The sequence below is a fragment of the Eretmochelys imbricata genome, chromosome 4, assembly GCF_965152235.1.
Source record: "Eretmochelys imbricata isolate rEreImb1 chromosome 4, rEreImb1.hap1, whole genome shotgun sequence".
Taxonomy (NCBI): Eukaryota; Metazoa; Chordata; order Testudines; family Cheloniidae; genus Eretmochelys; species Eretmochelys imbricata.
In genome coordinates this window covers 109,767,035-109,781,399 of record NC_135575.1, presented here as the reverse complement: position 1 = coordinate 109,781,399, position 14,365 = coordinate 109,767,035, and the positions used below count along the sequence as shown (strand labels likewise).

The 14,365-nt window shown below is 40.6% G+C and overlaps 1 protein-coding gene across 1 annotated transcript in view; it reads left to right on the top strand.

Moving 5' to 3' along the window:
- Window positions 1-13,936, top strand: part of SLC34A2 (solute carrier family 34 member 2) — a 35,438-nt gene extending 21,502 nt beyond the window's left edge. Inside the window, exons 9-13 of the mRNA XM_077814611.1 lie at window positions 180-300; window positions 2,146-2,313; window positions 3,723-3,839; window positions 3,924-4,048; window positions 13,355-13,936. Of these exons, the coding sequence (XP_077670737.1) occupies window positions 180-300; window positions 2,146-2,313; window positions 3,723-3,839; window positions 3,924-4,048; window positions 13,355-13,936 (1,113 nt within the window). The remainder of the gene's footprint in view (window positions 1-179; window positions 301-2,145; window positions 2,314-3,722; window positions 3,840-3,923; window positions 4,049-13,354) is intronic.
- The last annotated feature ends 429 nt before the right edge of the window (window positions 13,937-14,365 follow it).

The following is a 14,365-nucleotide window of genomic DNA, read 5'->3' as shown; positions in this document are numbered from 1 at the left end:
CAAAATACAAGCAAGTCTGCCTCTTCCTTCGTGGGATGCCATTACTTACAGACTGAGCTTAGCCCTGTTCACTGCTCTTAATTTATTATAGGAATGCTTTGTTGCAGTTCTTGAAAACCCATGCACGTTAGTTTTTAATGCAAAGGATTAAATTGTCTGTTTTGCATGGCAATATCTAGACTATGCAGAATGTCACCATTCCGGCCTCAGAAAACTGTACATCCCCTGACCTTTGCTGGACTGACAGAAACATGACATGGACCATCAAAAATGTGTCTGACACAGAAAATATTAAAAAATGTAAGTAGAAATACCACTTATTTGTAAGTTATGGGTTTCAGATACACTTATCTTGACACTTAGCCGGTGTCAAGTGGAGTGCCCCAGGGGTCAGTCCTGGGGCCGGTTTTGTTCAATATCTTCATAAATGATCTGGAGGATGGTGTAGATTGCACTCTCAGCAAATTTGCGGATGATACTAAACTGGGAGGAGTGGTAGATACGCTGGAGGGCAGGGATAGGATACAGAGGGACCTAGACAAATTGGAGGATTGGGCCAAAAGAAATCTGAGGAGGTTCAATAAGGATAAGTGCAGGGTCCTGCACTTAGGACGGAAGAACCCAATGCACAGCTACAGACTAGGGACCGAATGGCTAGGCAGCAGTTCTGCGGAAAAGGACCTAAGGGTGACAGTGGACGAGAAGCTGGATATGAGTCAGCAGTGTGCCCTTGTTGCCAAGAAGGCCAATGGCATTTTGGGATGTATAAGTAGGGGCATAGCGAGCAGATCGAGGGACGATATTCGACATTGGTGAGGCCTCATCTGGAGTACTGTGTCCAGTTTTGGGCCCCACACTACAAGAAGGATGTGGATAAATTGGAAAGAGTCCAGCGAAGGGCAACAAAAATGATTAGGGGTCTGGAACACATGAGTTATGAGGAGAGGCTGAGGGAACTGGGATTGTTTAGTCTGCAGAAGAGAAGAATGAGGGGAGATTTGATAGCTGCTTTCAACTACCTGAAAGGTGGTTCCAGAGAGGATGGTTCTAGACTATTCTCAGTGGTAGATGAGGACAGGACAAGGAGTAATGGTCTCAAGTTGCAGTGGGGGAGGTTTAGGTTGGATATTAGGGAAAACTTTTTCACTAGGAGGGTGGTGAAACACTGGATGCGTTACCTAGGGAGGTGGTGGAATCTCCTTCCTTAGGAGTTTTTAAGGTCAGGCTTGACAAAGCCCTGGCTGGGATGATTTAATTGGGGATTGGTCCTGCTTTTGAGCAGGGGGTTGGACTAGATGACCTCCTGAGGTCCCTTCCAACCCTGATATTCTATGATTCTATGATTCTATGATTATTTTGTGTGAAGTGAACAACAGATCATTATAAAGGGATACAAGCAAAATGAAGTTTGACTGCTGCATACATTCAGACCAGCTCCTCTGGAGTTATTGACCAATTTACTTTTGGTAGCATCACATCATTCAGACCCCATGTAGCTCTCTTGCCAGGAGCCCTAAAATCAGCACGGAAGGTCTTCCAGGTCATGTCACCCGTTACTAGTCCAGTGACAGGGTCCTATGGTTATTTTATAAGACTGATTTCTTGGATATTTTGATTGATCATCTTCATTGGCATATGAGTACCAGTTGGCAGAGAAGGGGTGACACACTCATCCTGCCGTGGAGAACACACTAAGATTTGCTCCTGCCTTTGCATACCGCTCCCTTGTGCAAAGTTGCCTGGAGATACTCTACCCATGCATGGGCATGTTTCTGTCTGTGTCTGCCCCTTTGTGTGGGGATGCTGTATATCTTATAGCCCTGTCCATAGAAGATCCGCACCGCCTCACCCCTAAAACACCTATACTGGGCAGCCAGTGAGGTAAGGATTTTTTGCTACCATGCATCCGATGAAGTGAACTGTAGCTCACGAAAGCTTATGCTCAAATAAATTGGTTAGTCTCTAAGGTGCCACAAGTACTCCTTTTCTTTTTGCGAATACAGACTAACATGGCTGTTACTCGGAAACCTTTGCTACCTTTGACATTGATGCCATCATGCCTATTTATGGAAGAACAGCTGTATGGCCTAGTGACAGAAATAAAATTCTGGCTAGTCTGACTTTGACTTTCTTTTTCCTTTTTAGGCCAGCATCTCTTTGCAGGAACAAATCTTGCTGATCTTGCTGTCGGTCTCATCCTGCTTGCAGGGTCTTTGATAATTTTGTGCATCTGTTTGGTGCTGATAGTTAAGTTACTGAATTCTGTGCTTAAAGGACAAGTGGCCTCAGTTATCAAGAAGACGCTCAATACCGGTAACTATGTGTTGTTTCTGTGTAACTATGAATAACTGTGGCAATAAGCATCTGTACTGACGCTTTGCACTGGCCAATCCAAAGTGATGGCATGAGTAAAGCAATATGAAGCTGAAATTCTAGAATAATATTTCATCTTGTCAGTGTGTTTCTTTTGTTTCTTTTTATAAATTGGTGAGTGAATGTTTCACTTGTGAAGTGTGGCTGATTAAGCTGTAGAAACCAAAGTCCAGACTCTGTTTTTGATGTACTGTATAATCATTAGCTGTTAGAATCCTAGGGGTTAGTAGATATATATCCTCAGTAAATACCACTGAAGTGCTGACTGCTTGCTCTGGCATGGGGCCTGCACCTCATGTTACTGCTAGAGCTAGTTGAAAAAAGGGACAATTTTTTTGGTGCTTTCCCTTCCCTCCCCAGTTCCTACCATTCTTTCCCTTGCCCTGCTACACCCCTCTAGCCTTTTCTTAAGTGAGGTATGACAGCCAAAAGAACCACTCTCTCTCCTGACTGAGCAGCCAGCTTCAATCCCTATGACCACCTGTCTCATTAAAAAGCCAGCTGCATTTCTAGCACGGAGTCACTTTGCGCTAGGACATTCGCCCAGGTGCAGCTTTTGCCACCATCCCCTTTTGCTTTCTAGACTGAGGAGCGGGGTGGGCCCCACTAGCAGTGGGACACAGCCCTGAAAGAGGTCTGAGTGAGGAAGAAGAGATGGTGCTCTGCATGGGGAGAAGGTTAAACAAACAGGACTTGCTGCTGGCCCTTCCTTCCTCTGGGGCACAAGGCACCAGTAGCTCAGGAAAAAAATTAGTCAGTTCCCATGTTTACATCTAATTTGGAACTGGTCAGTTTCCTGGGTTTCTTATTTCACCTCTTCACAACTGATGAAGTCCTGATTTCTTAGTTGACTGGCAAAGCTGCAGGCTTCAGGGAAACATGGTGCATCATCTCTCTAATTAGGATCTTTAGGCCTATATTTTCGAAAGTTATTAGTGATTTTTGGGTTCCCAACTTGAGACACATTAAAGAGACCTGATTTTTCACAGAATGGGTTCTCAGTGCTTTTTGAAAAGCTGCCAAAATTGAGGCAACTGAAATTTGGAAACCGTAGGCCTTGTTGTTTCAGTTTATAACTTGAAAGGCACCTATATGTTGTGTTGATCTCCATTGAAATGCTTCTATTATTATATGCACTGTGGTAGCACCTAGGAGCCCTAGTCAAAGACCACGGCTTTGCTGTCCTAGGTGCTGTACTAACAGAACAAAAAATGGTCCTTGCCCCAAATAGCTCTAACATCTAATAAATAATAAATAATAATAATAATAATATTTTCACATCTGTATTACATATAGCATCAAATATTTTGTGACTCTAAAAGTCGTGCCCTCCCTTTTTTATTTTTCAGATTTCCCATATCCTTTTTCTTGGGTAACCGGATACCTGGCAATGCTTGTTGGAGCTGGTATGACGTTCATTGTTCAAAGCAGTTCTGTTTTCACATCTGCTATTACGCCACTTGTTGGTAAGTTCTTTGGTGTTTTATTTCGAAAGCCTCATATTTTATGTTTTTCAGTCCAAAATATTCAGTCCTATTTTCTTCTTCTAGGTATTGGTGTTGTAAGCATCGAGCGAGCATACCCCCTTACGTTGGGGTCTAACATTGGTACGACCACGACGGCTATACTTGCTGCTTTAGCAAGTCCAGGCAGTACATTAAGATATTCATTACAGGTCAGTATAAATCATGCTTATTATTACTTACAGATTGAAGTCAGTGAGAATTTTGCCAGAATAAGGAGGATTAAGGCATAAGGAGGATTTAGCTCTAATGATGCTGGTGTACAAATATCCCATACTAGTAGCAGACTATTGCCTTTCAAACCTGAGCTCTTCAGGTTATTAAGGGTCACTCATCAGTCTCTCATACTGAGGCCAGAGCAAAAAGGTACATTAAATGTTCACAGAATTCTGTTATATAATGGCTTTCCTGAGATTGTCTTGATTCTGTTTATAGATTTTCAGAAATGAAAGTCTGAAGTTAGGTTCCCGAAGTCAGAATGTAGACATCTACACTGATGGCCTATTTTCAAAAATGCAGAACACCACATAGCTCCCATTGACTTCATTGTTGGCTCAGCCCTTGTGAAAAGCACACCGCTGATTTTAGGAGGCTAGGTTTGGAAACCTATATTTTAAAATGGTAAATGATTTTCCAGGTATATGGTGATGTCTGAATTTACCTTTCTACATCAAGGGGGAAAATGGTAATGAGGTCTTCTCTATAACCAGTATCAATGCATTTCAATAACTCTAATTAATAAACTGACTGGGTTATTGACATACATATAAAACAGGGAAATAACCACAGTAGTCATTTTATTACCTCCACACAAGATTAAGGAGCGGCAATCTCAAGTTGGGCTAAATCCAGTTAAGTTGATCTCATGTTAATTAATCATTTTATGACAGCCTTTAAAAAACAAAACCATGTGTATGAATTAGGGCTGTCAAGAGATTAAAAAATTAATCGCAATTAATGGTGCAATTAAAAAAATTAATTGTGATTAATCTCACGATTAATCGCACTGGTAAGCAATAATAGAATACCATTTATTTAAATATTTTTGGAAGTTTCTTACATTTTCAAATATATTGATTTCAACTACCACACAGAATACAAAGTGTACAGTGCTCACTTTATATGTATTATTAATTACAAGTATTTGCACTGTAAAAAAACCAAAAGAAATAGTATTTTTCAGTTCACCTAATACAAGTACTGTAGCACAATCTCTTTATCTTGAAAGTTGAATTTACAAATGTAGAATTATGTATAAAAAACCTGCATTCAAAAATAAAACAATGTCAAATTTTAGAGCCTGCAAATCCACTCAGTCCTACTTCTTGTTCAGCCAATCGCTCAGACAAGTTTATATACATTTTCAGAAGATAATGCTGCCCGCTTCTTGTTTATAATGTCCCCTGAAAGTGAGAATAAGCATTCTCATGGCACTGTGGTAGCCAGCTTCGCAAGATATTTACTTGCCAGATGTGCTAAAGATTCATATGTCCCTTCATGCTTCAACCACCATTCCAGGGGACATGTATCCATGCTGATGACGGTTTCTGCTTGATAACAATCCAAAGCAGTGTGGAGCGACGCATGTTCATTTTCATTATCTAAATCAGATGCCACCAGCAGAAGGTTGATTTTCTTTTTGGTGGTTCGGGTTCTGTAGTTTCTGCATCAGAGTGTGCTCTTTTAAGACTTCTGAAAGCATGCTCCACACTTCGTCCCGCTCAGATTTTGGAAGGCACTTCAGATTCTTAAACCTTGGCTCGAGTGCTGTAGCTATCTTTGCGTTTTGTCAAATCTGCTGTGAAAGTGTTCTTAAAATGAACAACATGTGTTGGGTGATCATTGGAGACTGCTATAACATGAAATATGTGGCAGAATGCAGGTAAAATAGAACAGGGGACATACAATTCTCCCCCACGGAGTTCAGCAACAAATTTAATTAACGCATTTTTTTTTAACGACCGTCATCAACATGGAAGCATGTCCTCTGGAAAGGTGGCTGAAACATGAAAGGACATATGAATGTTTAGCATATCTGGCATGTAAATATCTTTTGACACCGGCTACAACAGTGCCATGAAAATGCCTGTTCTCACTTTCAGGTGACATAGTAAACAAGAAGTGGACAGCATTATCTTTTGCAAATATAAACAAACAAGAAGTAGGACTGAGTGGACTTGTAGGCTCTGAAGTTTTACATTTTTTTTGTTTTTGAGTGAAGTTATGTAACAAAAAAAATCTACATTTGTAAGTTGCACTTTCACGACAAAGAGATTGCACTACAGTGCTTGTATGAGGTGAATTGAAAAATGCTATTTCTTTTGTTTATCATTTTTACAGTGCAAATACTTGTAATAAACAATATACACTTTGATTTCAATTACAACAGAGAATACTGTATGAAAATGTAGAAAAACATCCAAAATATTTAATACATTTCAATTGGTATTCTATTGTTTAACAGTACAATTAAAACTGATTAATCACAATTAATTTTTTTAGTTAATTGCATGAGTTAACTGTGATTAATCTACAGCCCTAGTTTAAGTGTTAGTTTTAATCAAATAACAATTACTGAAGGGAAATAAGATAAGGGCAGGGATCTACAGATTTGGTCAGCAGATACTGGGCTTATTTTGCCCAAGCCCCTTCTTGAGGCTTTAGAAAGCAGGTCGTAGGGTTTAAGGCCAGAAGGGACCACCAGATCATCTAGGCTATGTCACTCTTAAATCGCTACAGCAGCCGTAGCACTGCAGCATACACACTTGCTGTGGCAATGGGAGGGTTTCTCCCATTGCTGTAGTTAATCTACCTCCCTGAGGGGTATTAATTTGGTTAACAGAAGAATTATTCTGTCAACCTAACACTGTCCACAGGGGGCGGTTAGGCTGACTTACGTGTGGCTTTTTCACACTCCTGAATGACACAACTGGGTTGACTTAACTTTTTAGTGTAGACCTGGCCCTCGTCGTGTGACTTCCTGTATATCACAGGCCACCAACATCACCCAACACCCCCACGCTAAACCCAACAATCAAAATTAGATGGAAGTTCTGTAGCCCACAAGAAACTAAATTATTATCTGGCATAGGCAGAGAAGGGGGGAGACTGAGGTGTACCAATGCCGCAAGCCCTTGCTATGGTAGGGATTGATTGAGTGAAACATATTGAGATGATCCCAGCAAGTTAACTGCACTCCATCCTGCAAAGGAAACCCACCCAAAGTCACACTCTAACCTTGGAGAAAATTCCTTCCCAACCCCACGTATGGCAATCAGCTAGAGGCTGAGCACATGAGCAAGCACCCGAGTGAGAGAATGCTCAATGCCACCTTAAAGCACCGTCTGTCCAGTGTCCCATCTCTGATGCTTCAGAGGAAGGAGAAACAAAACCCTGAATACGTCGGGGTCACCCCTTCAGGTGACCGACGGAAGACATAAACTGGAAGGGACCCCCAGGGCTGTTGAGTTTGGCCCCCCGCCATCATGAGCAACCCCATCATACAATCCTACTCATAAATTTATCCATCTCTCAAAACTAATTAACTTATTTGCTCCATAACTCCTATTGCGAGGCTGTTTCAGAATTTCACCTCTTTGATAGTTAGAAACCTTCTTTAAATTTCTGGCCTTAATTTGTTCATGGCCAGCTTATACCCGTATGTTCTTGTGCCAGCACTGTCCTTTAAACTTAATAGCTCTTCACCCTCCCTGGTGTTTATGTCCTCTCAGACTTCATTTTGCTAGGCCACTCAAGACAAGCTCTTCCATTCTCCTCTCATAAAATAGACCCTCCATATTCCAGTCATCCTAGTAGCTCTTCTCTGCACCTGTTCCAGTTTGAATTAATTTTTCTTGAACATGGGTGACCAGAGTTTTACACAGTATTCCAGATGAGTTTTTACCAGTACTTTGTACAATGACATTAATACTTCTCTATCTCTACTGGAAAAGTCTTGCCTAATACATCCTAGGATTGCATCTGCCTTTTTCGCAGCCACATACATGGTGGTGGCTCATAGTTATCCTGTGATCAACCAATACACTTAGTCTCTGTTGCTTCTAACTGATAAGCTCTGAATTTATAACAGAAATTCTTATTATTGGACCCTACTTTGCACTTTGTACTATTGAATTCCATCCCACTTCTATCACTCCAGTCTTCAAGGTTTTCCTGCATAATATTCAGATCCTCCTCTGTATTGCCAATACCTCCCACCTTTGTATCAACAGCAAATTTTATTAGCATACTCCTACTTTTTGTGCCAAAGTCATTAATAAAAATATTAAATAATATTGGCCTGAACACCAATCCTTGAGGAACTCCACTAGTAACCTCTCTGCAGTCTGATATTTCACCTTTCAGCACAACCTATTGGCTTCTCCCCTTTAGCCAGTTCCTTGTACTAATCTTCATCTTCTCTAATTTAACTAAAAGAAAAGGAGTACTTGTGGCACCTTAGAGACTAGCCAATTTATTTGAGCATGAGCTTTCGTGAGCTACAGCTCACTTCATCGGATGCATCTGATGAAGTGAGCTGTAGCTCACGAAAGCTCATGTTCAAATAAATTGGTTAGTCTCTAAGGTGCCACAAGTACTCCTTTTCTTTTTGCAAAGACAGACTAACACGGCTGTTACTCTGAAACCTCTAATTTAACTAATAATTTTCCATGTGGTACCATGTCAGATGCTTTACTGATGTCCAAGTGTATTAGATCTGTTGCATTTCCCTTACCTAAAAAATCAGTTCTCTTCTCAAAGAAATAAATCAGGTTAGTCTGGCACACTTTATTTTTGGTAAACCCATGTTGCATTACATCCCCTTTTCCATTTACCTCCATGAATTTAATTATTCTTTCCTTCACAGTTTGTTCTAAAACCTTGCATACCATATAGGTCAGACTAATAGCTCTGTAATTTCCTGGATCACTTATTTTCCCTTTCTTAAATATCAGAACAATGCTAGCTATTCTCCAATCATACGGTACTACTGCCAAATAGATAGATTTATTTAAAATCTTTGCTACTGGACTAGCAATTTCATGTGCCAGTTTTTTCAGTATTCTGGGATAGAAATTATCTTGTCTCCCTAATTTTAGATCATTAAACTCTTAAAGTTTTTCTTTCACCTGCAATGTGACAGTCTCCATTCCATATGCTCATTTCCATCAGTCGTACTGCCTTCATGTCCCTGTTCTGTATTATTATCCTTATTGAAAACTGAGGCAACATATTCATTTAGTTTTTGGGCCATGCCTAGATTTTTAATCTCCCCGCCCCCTCCACACCGCATAGTGGCCCAGCCTCATCCTTCCTTTTATTTTCATAACTAAAAAACCCTTTTACTATTTATTTTAATTTTCTTGATGAGCTAATTCAACTTGATTTTTAGCAACTGACACTTTACCGTACATTTTTCTAACCTCAAAAATATAGTTTTCTTTGCTGATAAATCCTTTTTTCCATTCCCTGTAGGCTCTCTGCTTACTCCTTATAAGCTTTTTGAGGTGGTTTTTTATCCAGTTGTGTCTGGAGCCTTTCCCTTGCTTTTTCACCCTTGCTTGCGATGCAAATTGCAGATAGTTTTTGTCTACTTGATTTAAAGAATACAAAAACTTCCTCCACATTTAAGTCCTTGAGCTCTTCAGTCCAGTTGACTTCTCTAACTAATTCCCTTAATTTCCCAAAGTCTGTCCTTTGACAAATGTCTATGTTGGAAATGTTTATTGGAGACGTCGGAAATCAGCAGATGCACAATTATGTGCTTTGGTCACATTAGGCGTGCAGATGGAAATAACCTTGAAAAAGTTGTTGCGGAAGAAATAGTGGAGGGTCATCGTAGTAGGGAACTACCAGTGAGGAGATGAATACATGGTATGTGACAGATCACTGGAAGGTCAGTTTCTGAATGTGCAAAGACAGCAGTGGATGATGAAGGCTTCTAAAAGTTCTGCTATGATGTCACCGATATTCAGACATGAATAAATGGATTTTCTTACTTTACTGTCTTTTTGAAATCATAAACCATAGCTAATTACCTGGTTTTGATTGTCCTTTCTTTTAGTTTAAACCGAATCAACTCATGATCACTCCATCCAAGGTTATTTTCTATGACCAACACTATGACCAAGATGTCCTCACTGCTTACCAAAACCAAGTCTAAAATTGCATCACCTCATGTTATTTCAGTAACTATTTATTGAAGAAAACTGTCGTCTATCACATCCAGCAATAAGTGGGCCCTACCAATATTAATAGCATTTATTCTCCAATCTATACCTGGGAACTGAAAGTCTCCCTTTATGACACAATTCCTAGTAATATTTATCTCTTACATTATTCAATATATTGCTGTCCATAACCAAGTCTGAAACAAGGGGTCTATTGCAGACCCATAAAACTATCCCAATAGAACCTCTTTTATAATCCTTCCCCCAAGTGATTTTGACCCAGTTTGTTTTATCCATATTGTCACTTATTCCTTTACAGTTTTCTGCATCATTTATGTACATTACCCCCCTCTCCATTTACCTTTATTTCTCTCTCTCCTAAACAGCACATACCTTTCAATATCTGTATTCCAGGGATGAGTGCTATTCCACCATGTTTTTGTAATCCCTATAATATTCAGTTTGACCTCTTGCACCACTCGTGCCAGTTCCTCCCATTTTATTACCCAGACTCATTGCATTTGTGTAGATGCATCTCAGTTGTTTTCTTCAGACCTTACCCAGTTTTCTGGCTGGATTAGGTATAGTCCTTTAACTAACTGTATCCCCTACCTGACTACTACTCCAATCAACATTTGTACTTTCTTTCTCCTCGCTGTTCCTACTCTTACTTTCTAGTGTTCCTTTAACCCTGACTATATCTTCATTTAGCTGATTTTCCTCGTCCTGTGTATTGAAACCAGGCGTGGAGATTGAATGAGTATCTTCCAACCTTCTCTCCTAGTTGAAAACCCTTCTTATCAGTCATGCCAGTTTTGATCTCAGAATGTTAATATCCCAGGACTCAAGGGGATTTCATCAGTCAAGAAGAGTCTTCTTTCTGTGAATGCCTCTTACTGGTCAGTGATCCCCAAATTTCCTCATAATACCAATCCTTGAGCCATCCGCTGATCTTCATTATTTTTCATGCCTTCACTCGCCTTCTCTAGGGACTGGAAGTATTCCACTGAAGATCACCTGAGTTTCCACTTCATTAAGTGTCTTACTGAGCTGAGCATAATTGTCCTTGATCCATTCCATATAAAATTTATGTCTGGGGATGGATATCTATAGAGACGCAGACTGCTGTGTGGAAGGGACTCCTGTTTGGAAGTGTGTGAGCCGCTAGCACACACTAGCATGATCAGGAACAGCTGCTAGGGAGCCTGGTGCCCACCCCAATGGGCAGGGTTGGGGGTGGTACAGCCATGCTGGAGGAGTTGCCGGGGCTGGGCACTGGCTCCTGTGAGCGGCGGCCTGACATGCTACTGCTTTTGCCGCTGCAGTTCCTGGTAGAGCTCTGCAGCTCTGCGGATATCCGCTTTATATCCGTGGATATCCACATCTGGGGATATAAATTTTGTATCTGCACAGGGCTCTACCAATGTTAGCTAGTGACTGACTTTTAAACCTTGCCCACTAGATCATCACCATCCCTTTGTTAAGGGATATGAATGAGCACTGGCTCACGCCACAAGCCTGGAACAAAACATTCAAAAATCAAGACTACATCTCCAGACCACAAAATTGCCTCCTCTCAGGCCACACTCCCACAAAACCTGCTGCTAACTGTTCACTCAAGAATTTCTTTAACCTTTGTATTTTAGGAAGTTTTTCCTAATGTCCAACTTAAACCGCCCTTGCTGCAATTTAAGCCCATTGCTTCTTGTCTTACCCTCAGAGGTTAAGAGGAACAATTTTTCTCCCTCCTCCTTATAGCAACCTTTTAGGTACTTGAAAACTGTTATCATGTCCCCTCTCAGTCTTCTCTTCTCCAGACTAAACAAACCCAGTTTTTTCAATCTTCCCTCGTAGGTCATGTTTTCTAGACCTTGAATCATTTTTGTCGCTCTTCTCGGGACTTTCTCCAATTTGTCCACATCTTTGCTGAAATGTGGTGCCCAGAACTGGACACAATACTCCAGCTGAGGCCTAATCAGCGCGGAGTAGAGCGGAATAATTACTTCTTGGGTCTTGCTTACAATACTCCTGCTAATACATCCCAGAAGGATGTTTGCTTTTTTTGCAACAGCGTTACACTGTTGACTCATATTTAACTTGTGATCCACGATGACCCCCAGATCCCTTTCTGCAGTACTCCTTCCGAGGCAGTCATTTCCCATTTTGTATGTGTGCAACTGATTGTTCCTTCCTAAGTGGAGGACTCTGCATTTGTCTTAATTGACTTATTAGACTGCCGGAGTCTAAAGGCAGCACCTTATTTCCTTATAAGCCACACATTTTTCACATTAAAAAATTAGGCTTGTGTGCCCTTCTCATTGATTTGTACTTGTATCTTTTTTAGTTGAAAAAGAAATTGCTTGTTGTTTGAATTGGCTGGCTTTGTCCCCAGCATGCAGCACTGGGGTGAAGGGCTGCATGGTAGAACTACTCAGCAGAGCTGCGTGGAGGATGAGAGTTCTGTTTTGTGAAGGATTTCGAGATATTGAGTTTTGGCTTTGTTCCAAATCGGAGCAAACACCCAAAATTTCCAAATTCTCCACAATGGGAAATGAAAAATAATATATTGGGTCATTTGAAATGTTTCTTTTTGATTTTAACTTTTTGCATTTTTTATTAAAGTAAAAAAAAATTAGATATGAAAAGTGGTTTGAAAGCAAAAAATCAAAATGTTTTGTTCCAAAAATGTCAAAATGGGACATTTGTTGAAACCTTTCTCCCCCTCCCCGCAATGATATTCTGGCAAAATGGACCCAGTTTCATTAAGCATTTTGATGCTGATGGAACCACATATTCCAACAGAATCTGGTTCTCTCAGAGCTTCTCTGACCAGCTCTATGTCTCATTGTGCATGTGGATGTACTGTCCATTGTACACTTGTAATGACCTGACCCCATACTCTTGTTGTAGGTGCCCTGATTTCACTGGGAATTTTGCTAGTGTGAGAGTAAGGAATTAGACCCTTAGGCCAAGTCAGATGTAACTTAGCTGTCTTATGTTGTTGACTCATCAAAAACACACAGAAGTCTGGATATTTTCCAAACATTATCTTGATTTTTAATCATTATTATTAATTATGTAGTACCCACAGTGTGCATAGTGCTTCCCAGAGCATAGACAAGACCTTATAACCTAAATCTAATCATAACTCTAAGTGTGATAATAGAGTAAGAGGGGAGCAAGGGAAGACAGAACACAGACTCTGAGGAAGATCATAGGTTTGTTGATATTTGGGACACAGTATTTAAAGGCACTCTAACTAACTGTTCAAAATATGCTTGCTTTCAGATTGCTTTGTGTCACTTTTTTTTCAATATTTCCGGGATTATTCTGTGGTACCCAATACCTTTCACCCGGGTACCAATCCGCCTCGCAAAGAGCTTGGGGAACATAACAGCCAAGTACAGATGGTTTGCTGTTTTTTATCTAATCCTCTGCTTCTTCCTGATCCCGTTGGCTGTGTTTGGTTTGTCGGTAGCTGGCTGGCAGGTCCTTCTGGGTGTTTGTGGTCCCATCCTACTCGCTTTGATTGTGGTGATTGTGATTAATGTTCTGCAGTCCAAACGGCCAAATATACTGCCTACAAAGCTCCAAAACTGGGATTTCCTTCCCAGGTGGTTACACTCCTTGAAGCCATGGGATAATGTGATAACTTCTGCACTCTCCTTCTGTGGGAGATACTGCTTCTGCAACAAGTGCTGCAAATGCTGCAAAGACAAGACGGAAGATGAGCTGGCCAGAGACAAGCAGGGAAAGGCTATGGCAGTTTATGATAATGCAGTTGAATTGGCTGATGAAGAAAATTGTGTTACAAAGACAGAACCAGCAGCTGGTGATGAGAAAACCTACTCAGACAACACAGCCTTCTAGGAGGGGATCAATCTGTAATAGAAAAGATACAGTATAAGACAATCAATCTCTTGAAAATCAGCTTGGGCAGTATACTGAGGAATGAATGAAAACTCTGTTAGGTTCTTGTATCCAGTGGTATACTACTCATCAAGGAATGCAGTAGAACAAATTCTACAGGGTTCCCAGAAAGTCTAAGATCAGGTAAAAAGCTAAGGCTGGATTTTTATCTGGAGGATCTACTATATGATACATTAATTCAAGGTCAGCAGTACTAAACAAATAAACATTGCTATGCAGTCCCATTAGCAGAATGGCTCCAATGAGTTGAGAGATATGAACTTAAAAAAACCACTCTGGAATGTGCAGAACATTTTCTCCAAATTACAGGGATATTAAACCACACTCACCCGATGATCCCACAAAGTTTCTGGAAGAGGCAAAAAATCA